The 12,630-nt window shown below is 43.3% G+C and overlaps 2 protein-coding genes across 2 annotated transcripts; both read right to left on the bottom strand.

Annotated features, from left to right (window-relative positions):
- Window positions 1-775: 775 nt before the first annotated feature.
- LOC115686523 (uncharacterized) lies at window positions 776-2,789 on the bottom strand. The gene is made up of 6 exons (XM_030611855.2): window positions 2,360-2,789; window positions 2,115-2,287; window positions 1,955-2,035; window positions 1,771-1,846; window positions 1,587-1,679; window positions 776-1,084 (listed from the first exon to the last, which is right to left on the bottom strand). The coding sequence occupies exons 1-6, from the start codon at window positions 2,748-2,750 to the stop codon at window positions 891-893; spliced, it is 1,008 nt and encodes a 335-aa protein (XP_030467715.2). The 5' UTR covers window positions 2,751-2,789; the 3' UTR covers window positions 776-890.
- A 4,989-nt stretch (window positions 2,790-7,778) lies between these two features.
- Window positions 7,779-11,764, bottom strand: LOC115686452 (methylsterol monooxygenase 1-1-like). Its single transcript, XM_030611750.2, has 5 exons — window positions 11,365-11,764; window positions 10,482-10,804; window positions 8,631-8,778; window positions 8,513-8,545; window positions 7,779-8,237 (listed from the first exon to the last, which is right to left on the bottom strand). The coding sequence occupies exons 1-5, from the start codon at window positions 11,692-11,694 to the stop codon at window positions 8,154-8,156; spliced, it is 918 nt and encodes a 305-aa protein (XP_030467610.2). The 5' UTR covers window positions 11,695-11,764; the 3' UTR covers window positions 7,779-8,153.
- Window positions 11,765-12,630: the final 866 nt, after the last annotated feature.

Here is a 12,630-nt window from a genome sequence, read left to right as displayed (position 1 = left end):
TCGCAACAAATATGCTGAAACAGATTAATTCATCTCCAGCCGAACGAAGTTTATATCACACCCAAAATCATATGTGACCATTTTTTCTTGACATCGTTCGGAAGCGCCATCTCTTCAGACAGAGGGAGAGATTCTCTACACAGCAAAACTGGGAGGAGCAGAAGAGAGATCATTCGGAAGCGCCATCTCTTCAGACAGAGAGAGAGAGAAAGCGCCATCTCTTCAGACACAGAGAGAGAGATTCTCTACACAGCAAAACTGGTAGGAGCAGAAACAGCTAATGCTATCCCTGGGCTCGCAAAGGAAAACTCATGCTTCTATTCCCCTTTCGGATATACAACTCCTCCCCTCTTGTCGCTCTGTCACAATCCGTGATTTATTGCTCCAATTCCAAACCCGCCAACAGTGACTAGGCTGATGAACTGCAGGCATACATTAAACCCAAAAGCCTCCATCAATAAGCACCCACACATTCAAATCGTGTATGCGGAACTCAAGATGCCTGGTCTACAAAACTCCCTGGTCCTGAGTCAGAGCCGGAGACAAGACCAAAAGCTATTCTTTATATTTAGGCCAACTGCTGACCAATTAATCCTAATCCAAGAAAGTCACCTGTCACTCACATCCTGCTTTTGCGGACAATCATCCAATCTTAATACAAAGGCAAACTGATTGATTTAACTCTTAACATCCAAAAAAAGAGCATTCACAACATTGGGGGCATTACAACCATGCCCATCAGATCATACATGCATTGCCATCAGGCATTATGAAATAAAGGTAAAGGTATCCCTGTATTATGCAAATTTCTATCCAGCTAGTCCAACATATGCAAATCTACGTGGCAAGGGAACAGGAGGGCCGCAACACGCAAGAACGATTCAATCTCCTTATCCTCTTGCTTTACCATGGGAGAGGCCGGCCTTATCGCTGGCATTTGCTTTCATTCTTCCGGCATTTTGCTTCTGAGAAGACTGTGCTCGTTCCCTCATATCAGATGTCACCCTCTGCACGGGCACTGATTGTTGAGTGGACGGAAGCGCCCATCCGCCATGACTTGAGTGTCCACTCTGACCAACTCCACCTAAAATACATTTGGTTTTACAGATATACAACTTAAAACCGTATTTGCAGGAAACACAAGGTCTGAATCAGGAGTCAAGACTTAAAAAGTCACAACGCATCATCAAGTGCCTAAGTATAATGAAAAACAACAGTAACACCTATGGCAATCAAAAGCAACTGCACCATCATGCACGGAAATGAACATCAGCGACTTGAATTTGCATTAAAACCTGCCACACAGTCAATTTCTGATGCTTGCAGAACAAAGAGAACATACAAAGAAGCTTCTTAAAAATGCTTATTGTCATATTCAGCTAGATGATTGATGCGCTTAGACAATGGGAACCTGTCTGATGCCCCATAAGCAAACTCACCAACCGAAAAAAAAATGACAATAGGTAAAAAGAATCATGTAACCTTAGTCCACCACATAAGTAGTAAGAATTGAAACATTAATTCTTTGCCTGTCATTAACACAAAAGATGCAGCCGAAAAAAAAAAAATCTCACAGCAATACTCACCCCGTCCACCATGGCCATCAAAATGCTCGCTCCAACCAGGCAAATGATTTCTAGCATTTCCCTTCCAGGCTTGTTCAAATTGAGGCAGCTCATCTAGATAGTCATGACGTTACATATATGAGCTATATGAATGAACCTTTTCTTAGGAATCCAGCATCCAACAAACAAGAAAATGTTTCAATACCTTCATTTAGGTTGTGCAGAGTCTGCATGGCATCCACCTTACCATCAGGGTTAAGCTTCCTAGTAACAGAATGGCCCTGCAGTAAAATCATAATATTAAGACAGTCGATTAAAATCATAATATGTGACATCTTAGCTTATGTCACACAAGGTAACGAGACCAACACTAAAGCATTCGGTGATACCTTATTATGAAGTCCCCTAGAAACTCTATGAGTGGCTTGCATAGTTGCACTATCAGCTTCTTTCCTATCCTCAAATGTTACCTGTTTTGTAACAAGGCAACCACTGAATCAGACCATTCCATAAGTTCAGTTTGTCACTATAACAGGCACTAGTACGTACCCCATCACCGCCCGTCCTCCTTGTCATGGATGATGTATAATATGCACCATTTGCACCACCACGAGTCACAGTAGAGCTCTGAAAGGTGAAACTGCGATTCTGTGGCTGCATCTGTCTCTCAGATGGCCTCTCTCTGGAGCCATTCCAATAATGTACCTGCTTGCTTCTCCTCTCTGCCATAACAAACAGGGCAATCAGTTAGAGCATATAACAATTTCAGACACGCGATTTAGAGATGGACATACCTTCGACTTCATCATTAGGACCCTCAACAAGAGGCATCTCACTTGACCTCCCATGCTTTCTTGGGTTGTCCTTCTTCTCGTTGTCCGCTTCTTCCTTCTCATCATCAGAGTTCACTTCTTCAATAATGGGTCCTCTCGAAATTCTCGGTTCTGGAGGATGATGCTCTATCATAGTAGATGGATGCATATTCATGAAAGGACTTGCAGTTGGACGAAAGACACTCGAGTCAAAGAGGCCCCCAAATGGTTGTGTAAAGAAAGGGTCATCAAATGGGTCTCTTCCTCCAAAGAAGCTAGAAACTAAATTTCTATGGCCACCAAAGCTTCCAAAACCAGCAAAAGGGTCACCAAATCCGAAAAAAGGATTTCTACCACCTCCGTTGCCCTGCATTTTGCTAGTGCTAGACCCCTGCAAGGAACAAGTAGAATCCAGAATTTGGCAAACGTTTCAAGCACAAAATCCTATAATGACGAAACATATACGCCACCTAACTTAAAGAGCTTTTGCAAAATAGAAAAAGGTAAAAGATAACCAAAGAAACAAAGAAAACAGAACCACTCATTAGTCAGGACACATTCCTGGAGTAAAGAATTTGATACTGCATTATTGAAGTGTTTATGATGAAGGAGAACAGCGAACAACTGATAAACTCTCTGCACATCTCAAAAAGGTGCAGTTGATCTTCCAAATACTACCCATGGGCACCAACAATCCCCAACAAGGTAAAAAGTATAACCACAAACACAGATCCCCAATAGGAACGAAGCCACGAGGGAAGAACAACTACTATATCATAGCTTGAACGCAGGTTACAGTGATGATACGAGCAAGGGTGGCTCTCGGGCATCTTGCCGAAACCTCACCGACTCGTCTGGGAACCACTAACTCAGCAAGGCAAGCGAGGTATGGTCAGCATCAGCGGCGCCTACGACCGCAACAGAAACTACAAACGTATTTTGAAATTGGACACGGCGCCGACATGTTCAACCGTCCCACTCGTCCGATACGAACAACGCATCCAGGCAGAACCAAAATGAACACCACGATCAACACAAAAAAAAAAGGAGCCGCGTAAAATCTCAACAACAACACGGTCTCACTATCAACAGCATCAGAACGATCTTCGGCACTTGAAAGCTACACATAACTAGCAGTACAACCAAAAACCTCTCTCTCTCTCTCTCTCTCCTACAAGCAAGGCACAAGGCAAGGCTTGTAAATAACGCTAATCCAGAAGAACCGCCAAGAGCGCAGCCCTGCACTTCGCAAAAACACATCCAATCTCCAAAGCAACACACACACGCAGAACGAAATCGTCCGCAAACAAAGGATCGACGACCGATGAGCGGCGCGTCATCAGCAGAGCGAATCGCGCGAAAGAGAGACCTAAGGAATTCACACAAAACCAACCGCTCGAGAGGAGGAGGAGGCGGCGGCGGCGAGCGATCGTCGGTTGCCGAGACCTTCACCTGGCGAATTCGAACCGGCGCGCGCAGAGAGAGATTCACCTGTGCAGCGGCGGTGGATTGGAAACCCCTATCGGAAGCCGCGGCGTGAATCGGAAGCTGCGGCGTGGAATTCGCCGACCCGGAAATTTTTCCGGCGAGAGAGGGAGGGAGGGAGGGAGGAGGGGAGGGAGATGGTCGCCGTCGTGTTGAGAAAGATCGAGATGCTCAAGCGAGGTACTCGTAGGACTCGTGGGAAAGCGAGGACACGTGTCGTGTCGTCACGGGGTTGGTGATTTTGCTTTCCTCTCCCCTTTTTGGTGAAATGCAATTTTCGCACCCCCCTATTTTGGGAAAATTTCAATTTGAGCCCCTATTTGAGACTGACTGGACACTTCATGCCCTTATTTGACACTTTGTCCACTTTGGACCCCTTTCTGAGAAAATGACTCTACTTTGGGTACCAAATTGAAATTTTCCCCCGTATTTTTGTGATTTTCTAGGTCGGCTCCGGGAAATCAATTTGTGAAGCTTTTGACCACCCTTTTTTGTCTAGATTGGGAAAATGGATTATTCAAACGTGTAATATGATCTTTTAATTTGTTCAATATGATCTCTGAATTTTAGTCTGATATGCAATGTGGTCCCTGAAATTTTAATCTGTTCAAGTGGCCATTGGACTATATGGAAATGTTCAATATAATCCATAAATTTGAATTAATGAAAGAGCTACATTGAACATTTCCATATAGTTCAGGAACTACATTGAACATATACCAAAAGTCGAAAGATCACATTGAACAAATTAAAAATTCAGGGACCACATTGAACATTAAGCTAAAGTTTAAGGACTACATTGCACATTGGATTAAAGTTCAAGGACTATTTGTGTCATTATCTCAAACACATTTCATTTAGCATCTAATTCACAAACCCAGCAAGTGCATTTCCTGAATCTTCAGCATTTCACGAACACTTCCCGCATCTTATCAGACACTTTCCATCAAACGTGCTCGGTATCCTCTAATTCTCACCACGCATCAAGTTGCAAATACATCACGATCTTTTGTTCATTGTGAGAAAGTTTCTGCTCCCATATATTACCAACAAAAGATACAACTTTACGATTATGAGCACGCTGGTCCTCTTCTCTTCATTTCGCAAGAATAATAAGCTATTGTTTGACAGTCTGAAAATGCATTTTCAAAGGCTTGCAAGGTTCATAGCGTTTTGGGGAACAATCTCAGCAAGATGATTACAAGAATATCGATTGGGAATGGCCCCATCTAGCAACGTTCATGCCGTGTGTCGACATAACGATGTATTATACTTCACTCGGCCACACTCGGAAGAGGAGATCCGACATCTTCGCACGATAGCCGCTCACTTGTTCTCGGTGAACAGGTACCACTCGAAATCTAACTCTATAGCTTTGAACCTGGGCCTAAACCCCGTAGCTCATCGGACAGCTGTTCCCCAGGAAGTCGGCGGCATACTGGATGTAGGTCGCGCATTCCGATGCCGTGATCCCCACCTAACACGTCGCGTGGCCGTAGCACACCTGATCGCCAGGGCTAGACGACCTCAACTGGGCGGAGCAGTCGTAAACGGAATCCGTCGTGGAATCGGCTAAAGCCTTTATGACAGTAGACACCGCATCTCCGTACGACGCTCCCGCACCATACATGTCACTACTACATTGATAGCTCAATGCAATGAGGCCGGTGTCGTCGGCTCCAACGGAAACAACAGCGACGAGAGACAGTACAATGAAAACCATAAGCTTATAAACAAGTGCTATCTTCAGATCTTTATAATCTTTTTGCACAAACTTTGGTGATATATGTATAACGGGGAAAGCTCTCTTATATAGGCTTATCAAGCCTAAGCTTTACTTGATTAATTGCGTAAAAAGGAGAAAAAAGTGTCAAAAAAGTCATAAACCTTTTGCATTAGTGCCAATGTAATTCTAAACTTTTTTTGTGACAATTCAGTGCTAAACCTTTTGCATTGGTGCTAATTCAATCCTAAACCTTTTTTTAATGCCAATTCAATCCTAAACCTTTTGCATTGGTGTCAATTCAGTCCTAAACCTTTTTTTTCTTTATGCCAATTCAATCCTTCCGGTCAATTTTGGTCGGATTTTGCTAACATGGACGCCGGCGGGTCACCGGCACTGACGTTGACAACTTTTAATAATATTTTAATATTTTATGAAATTTTATTTATTCTTTTCTTTTTCTTTTTTTTTCCTGCCTCTTTCCTCCAGCCGATCGCCGGACCGGCGACCGGCCAGAGGCCGGCGAGGTCCTCGCTGACCACTGGCACGACCTCGCCGGCCACTAACGAGGCTCGCCCTCGCCCTCGCTAGTGACGGCGAAGGCGAGCCTCGCCATGGCTGAGCGAGGCTGGACCTCGCCGACCCCTAGCCAGCGACGATGAAGGCGAGCCTACCATGGCTAGGCGAGGCTGGACCTCACCGAATCTAGCGAGGTCGTACCTCGCCCAGCGGCCGGTGAGGCTCGGGCCCTCGCCGGCTTCTGGCCGATCGCGGCCCAAAGGTGACCACTGGAGGAAGAGGGAGGGGAGGGAAAAATAAAAAATCAAAATCAAAAATCAAAAAATTCAATAAAATATTAAAATATTATTAAAAGTTGTTCACGTCAGCGCCGGTGATTGGCCGCCGGTGTCCACGTCAGCAAAATCCAGCCAAAATTGGCCAGAAGGATTGAATTGGCACAAAGACAAAAAGGTTTAGGACTGAATTGGCACCAATACAAAAGGCTTATGACTGAATTGACACCAAAAAAAGGTTTAGGATTAAATTAGCACCAATGCAAAAGGTTTAAGACTTTTTTGGCACTTTTCCCATAAAAAGGGTTTAGGCAATCTTGCCGGCACTAGATGTCCTTGTACATGTACATGTGTTTACATGTATATGTTTTAGATGCTGCCGCTAAATATGTATCGTTGTTGCAAGGAAAACCGATCGAAGTCCAGCCACAGGATTAGAAGCTGCGACATGAACGAGGTTTGATGGAGAAGAAGACGAGTACGATGAATGCGTTGTTTCAATCGAGAATCATGTTTTGAGCTCACCGATTGACATAAATCGAATGCTCTTCATAGGCGATTTTGCTGCTTCATATGAATCGATAGTGATTAGTGACATACGTAGTTGACCGTCTGCTGGTTGTTTTCTACTAGTAGTAGATATCTCACCATTGACCATAATACGGGAAAGTCACCGAAAAAGTACTAATCATATTGTAATTATATCAATTTAGTTCTAAAAAAAATTTAATGCGTGGCATGGCTAGCGCTGACGTGGATAATTTTTTATTTAAAAAAATCGATGTTTTTATTATTTTTTTATTTTTTTCTTCATTGAGCCGGCAGGCCAGCAACCTCTGTCAGCCTCTGGACAAGGGCCAATGACCCCCACCAGCCCCTGGGCTAGGGCCACGAAGCCCTCGCTGTTCAACTGTCTTTTTAGCTTTCGGGAGGCTGTTCTTGTTGATGAACGAGTATCGTGTCTTGAGCTCTCTGTGCGAATTTCTCCACGTACTTGGTCACATAATCATATGTTCTTCACAGGCTTTCTCCTGCTTTATTGCAATCGACGGTGACATACCGTTTGTTAGCGCGGGGCATATACATATACGCTAGCTCCTGCACGCGAGCATAGCAGCTGCCTGATTCAAGATGGATTCGGATGATTTTCGCCACGAAACATAGATATGAACTTTAATGGTTAGGGTAATGGGCTCGTAAGGACAGGAGATTCGTAAGGTAACCCACCTGGAGATGTCGAATTAAGAAAGATTAAACGACTCTAATTCAACGTCAAAACCCAGCCCAGATGTTTCCACTTCATGCGATTTCCAGCAATTGGCTCGGGGACGAGCTGACGAACATATCAGCGTTCCAGGACTATGAAAAAGAAGGCGAGACGAAGAGCCACTCAAACAAGGAAGCTTCAAACTGTTAACCGCTGAACATTTTAGCAGCAAGTTCCACAGTACAAAATCTAACGCATGAACTGAATGGTTGTACAAATGGTTGTTGACTTGAGGCAAATGATATTAGGAGCATTCTACTTTCAGCAGCAAAGAGAGACTCCCAAACAAACGTCATAAGAACAGCACTCTACATTGACAATTACCACAATCTAATGCCATAACTCAGAAACCCTCTGCAGCCCCATCTCCTAGCCCTTCATCTATAATTACTAGAAATACTACTACCACACTCTAGAGCGGCGATGTCAACTTAGAGTCAAAAGGCTTCCGGGAGCTGTCGCTAGCAATGGTATGACTATCTGGAGAAGTCCCGTGCACAGCCACGGCTAATCATTCTTCACTTCGTCGCTAGAGCAATCAAATTTTCCCCCGTTTAGCCCAGTGCCACTGTCTCCGTTCATGCCTTTCAACTGAAGATTGAAAAAGACCAGTTAGATGGATGAAAGAGCAAAGAAAGTGGGAAGATAATCATTAAAAACCCTCAACTTTTTGCTGAAAGGAATGGGAAAAAGTTCGTGTTGACTAGGGAGTGGGTAAGTGAGACATGAGTTCCTGTGAAAAAAACGATATGGACTTCAAGAATGCCTCATGGTCTCAGCTATAAAATTTGTTGATGCCTTAGATCTTCCTTTTGGTTTAATTTTCTAGGGTCTTAATAATACAAACCGAGATGCTAAAACCTTACCTTACCAAGAACCTTCTTATGATACTGATACCCCTGGTAACAAGAGCAAAATTAGTTAGTGATATTCAAACAAATGGAACCTCAAAAAGTGTGGAGCGCTGATAAAAGGCATGCTCACCTTGTCAGTTCCATAGATGAAGTCACAATAAGTAAAGACAGATGCAAAGTTGCTCTGGCTTTGTCCTCCGACATAATGATGGTAATCATGGTACTCTGCACCCCCATAAAATGGAATGTACTTGGTTGGACTCCATGGTAAGTCATACCTGCACCGAAAGAGCAAGTCATGCCACAAGGATCACCCACTAAAACATAAATGAGAGGTTTGATCAAGGTTATGCATCTAGAAAGCATCACTCTAAAGAGAAATTTTCACTTCTCTTAGAAACAAGCAGAGCATCAGCATACAAGGGAAAATTGTTTAATCTACACGCATGGGAGATGAAGAGTATCCAAAATTGGTGACAGATTCACTGTACAACAAATTTAAATAATGTCATACAAGAAGCTGCTTTAAGATCATTCATGAGATTTGCAAGTGCACTGACGTGGCTAATTAAGGGGGCCGAGATATAATCTTTTGGAAATGGGTCCATATCTTGATGCAGATTTTGGCAGGTTCCAAATCAGTAGAGAAATTTGGACGTCATCAACAGACAAGAGTATGGAAGTTATGCGCAGTTTCAGTCTGACCGGGCTTACAAAGTTTTTGGGGGAAAGAAGAGTAGAGTCACAAGAGTTTCAGGATTCTTAATGATATCTCGGATGAGAAACATTAAGGATCAATTTGCTAGTTGAAATCCCTAGACTCCAGAACAGAACCGCAAGTATCAAGCGGCTGTTCGTTCACTTGCTTCAGGGTAAACTGTCTCATGTCAGCTTTCGTAAATTCCAGCCCAAAAATGAAGTCTGGGGATAAACACAAGGCAACAACATAAAAGTGGGTTATGTACGGAATTGAAATATCACTTGTCCAACTAATTGAAATATCACTTCTTTCCAGGTGAGGTATGAGGCAGCAAATACTTCGAGAGTGATATCTTAATATCACTTGTCTAAAATTTGAAACTTCAAAAAGCTGTTCTTACAATCTATCATGAAGGTCGCCATACTTTGAAGCTTCTTCAAGTTAGTCATTCTGTGAATCCAACTTCAGCATCCTCACTATTTTCCCTTTTCCCCAATTAATAGTGGCCCCTTACACTATTTCTACGTGCTATAAAAATTCCGAACAATTGTTAGCAGCAAATACACCTTGGATACCGAAAGAGTGTTAAAGCCTGTCTTGGTTGTGCTTTTTTTCTTTTTTACCAACAATTTATGCAATTTGTAATCAAATTATAAAATAAGCAAGCCAACAACAGTTCTGAGAGATTTGACTCTCAAGATAAGGTCATGAAAGATATAATATATAATTCAGCAAATCATGCTTGGCAAGAATTTGAGAAGCTATGAAGTGAAGACATACAGCCCCCAAACCCCCTCATAAAGAAATGAACAATTTTCATGATTTTTAAAAGGCAATAAACTCATGAAACAGCAATACTCCACCAGCATGAGGAAAGCCACTTGATTGCGACACGTGTCAGGAATCTTCCCTTTAACAAAGAGTAACACATATGCATACCTATGCATGCACATATAGGTTAAATACCTGTGCACAGGTTTCATAATATACTCACATAAAACCAAGGAAACCCGGTCTTTATGCTTGTTTGCATTCACGAAAGGTGAGAAAAAGTATTATTAAGTGCAAAGATCCAACAAAATCTGTACTTTACATGTAATGGGTTCCAAGATCAGCCATAAAAAATGTAAATCAGCCACCATGATAGCATCATTTCGTCACTACCAACTTCGAAAAAGAAAGTGCTCAGCCAAAACAGACAATTAGAAAAGAAAAGCAAGTGACTAAAGGTGAAAAGCATGAAGATTAAAGCAAATATAGTAGATTATTGAGCATGCGTACCCGCTGTGAGTCTCAATGGCCTCTATCTGCCGTAAAGCTATCCACAGCCAAAAGGTGACCATGTGCCCCGGAGCCAAAGCTGGCCCGAGAAAAGACGGGATCCCCAGGATCAAAACCTCCCCCCAGTGAGCATAAGGCGCAGCATAGCCGATCGGAGCCGTGAATTCGTGGTGAACGGAATGGATCTTCTCGTAGCCCCATTTCCCGTGCAGGAATCTGTGGATCCAGTAATTCATATAATCCTCCACGAGGAAATACACCACCAACTGTGACAGAATTTCCCATCTCGAGGGCAATGGCAATCCTGTCCGAATACCAATCATCTGTAGATTAAGGAAAAGCCCTTAAATTATGACCCAAGTGGTTTCAGAAAGAAGATTCACGTCCACAAAAAGCAAGACATAACAGTGCGACATCACCCTTTTCATCACGAAAAGAAAGAGAGCAATGCAACATCATTCAGGCTCTCCGCATAAAACGAGCTGAAGAGAAGAGATCATGAACGGCACCATCCAACCGTGAATGGCACAGTCCAACCATATGCACAATAACGAGACAAATTGCTCAGAGAACCACAAACATAATGCGATGGACGGGAACGCGGTCAATCAGAAACCGAGAACACGTTTCGACCTGTTTTGTCAAAATTCTTGTAGCATCGCTTGGTATTCATCGTTCAAAAAGAACGAAAATGCTAAATCGACACGACACGAATCGCCGCTCCCCATCAACCGAAACAGCGTCAGCACGTTGGAGGGAACGCCGAAACGCTAAACATCGCCATAACCACCCCTCAACAACAGCAGAACTTCAAAGAAACCTACAAAGTCTTCACCTTTCCACACATTCACACCAAAAAAAAAAAAAAGAGAGGAGTCTTTACCTTGATGGAAGGATAGGAGACGAGTTGCAAGGGGCCGACGACGAGGAAGAACATGCGATTGACGTCCTTGTAGCACTTCCACATCTCGGCGAACGAGAGCCTGACCTTGGGCTGGATCTTGTGCTGGTCGATGCCGAGGGATCGCGTGAGCTCCGCGAAGGCCAGGGGGATCGGGACGAGGTTGAAGGCGAGGAAGAGGAAGAGGATGTTGTGGCAGTAGAGGAAGTAGTCCGACTTCGCCGCCGAGTACCGGAACCACAGCGTCTCCGCCAGCGTCAGGCCCCGCCCGACGGCGGACTCCGCCTCCTCGATCGTCGCGTACGGCAGCATTGGTCGCCGGCGGCGGGGGGGTTAGTGGAGAGGGAGAGCGAGTGTGCTGTGGACTATGCAGTGAAGCGAAGTGAAGTGAAAATTGCAGGGACGACGAATTGAATATAGACAGAGTGACAGGTTCCCCCTGATTTATAAGGCTCCGGTTCGTATTTCCCGCAATGGAAAATCACGCAAATGGTTTTCGATCTTTAGTTTAATATATAATGTAGGCTCTGTTCGTTTCGCGAAAAATATTTTTAAAATTTTCTGGTGTTCAGGAAAAGAAAATAAATTAACCGCGAAAAACATTTTTCCTTGATAGACAAAACACCTTCAAAAGTGAGGAAAATATTTTCCACTTTTTGAAAAGAGGAAAACATTTTTCCCCTCCTTCTTTCATCATTCATTATAATTATTTTAATTTTCTATTTTTAAAATTCTATTTTTTGTTTTCTTTTTATTTTTTCTCTTTTCTATCTTCTTCTTCGGTTGGTCGCTAGCCGCAGGCGAGCTCGAGCCTCTCCACAGGCCGGCAACACTCGAGCCCGTCAGATTCCGACAAGGTCGAGCCTCATCCGTCTGTGGCGAGGCCCAAGCTCTCCTGATTGGCCTCGCCACAGGTCGGTCATCACCATGGCTAGCAATCGACCGGAGAAGAAGAAGAAGAAGAAAAAATAAAAAAGTATTAAAAGTATTGCCAAGAGGAAAATCTTTTCCATATCAAACAATGGAAAATATTTTCCGAAACTTTTTCAGATTTCAGCCAACACCGGAAAATTATGCAATTTTGCAGGAAAATGGCTTTCTGGAAAACATTTTCCAAAAACGTAACATTTTCCACGAAACGAACGGAGCCGTAGTCCCTGAATTTTTAATTTATTTAACACAATCCCGAAATTATATGATAATGTTCGATGTTATCTTGAACTTGTATTAATGAAGGGTAACATTGAA

Source organism: Syzygium oleosum, unplaced genomic scaffold (genome assembly GCF_021117445.2).
Source record: "Syzygium oleosum isolate NSW1041296 unplaced genomic scaffold, Sole_v2.1 Sole_v2.32, whole genome shotgun sequence".
Taxonomy (NCBI): Eukaryota; Viridiplantae; Streptophyta; class Magnoliopsida; order Myrtales; family Myrtaceae; genus Syzygium; species Syzygium oleosum.
The sequence above is the reverse complement of the archived record's forward strand: the minus strand, read 5'-3'. Positions and strand labels throughout refer to the sequence as shown.

Excerpts from the sequence above, each read along its gene's own strand:
- LOC115686452 (XM_030611750.2), bottom strand. The coding sequence starts at position 11,694 with ATGCTGCCGTACGCGACGATCGAGGAGGCGGAGTCCGCCGTCGGGCGG. Across the intron at positions 10,805-11,364 it reads TCTCCTATCCTTCCATCAAG|ATGATTGGTATTCGGACAGG; the intron begins GTAAAGACTCCT and ends CTTAATCTACAG. Across the intron at positions 8,238-8,512 it reads ATAAGAAGGTTCTTGGTAAG|TTGAAAGGCATGAACGGAGA; the intron begins GTAAGGTTTTAG and ends TTCAATCTTCAG.
- LOC115686523 (XM_030611855.2), bottom strand. The coding sequence starts at position 2,750 with ATGCAGGGCAACGGAGGTGGTAGAAATCCTTTTTTCGGATTTGGTGAC. Across the intron at positions 2,288-2,359 it reads TCCTAATGATGAAGTCGAAG|AGAGGAGAAGCAAGCAGGTA; the intron begins GTATGTCCATCT and ends TTGTTATGGCAG. Across the intron at positions 1,085-1,586 it reads TGATGGCCATGGTGGACGGG|GTGGAGTTGGTCAGAGTGGA; the intron begins GTGAGTATTGCT and ends AATGTATTTTAG.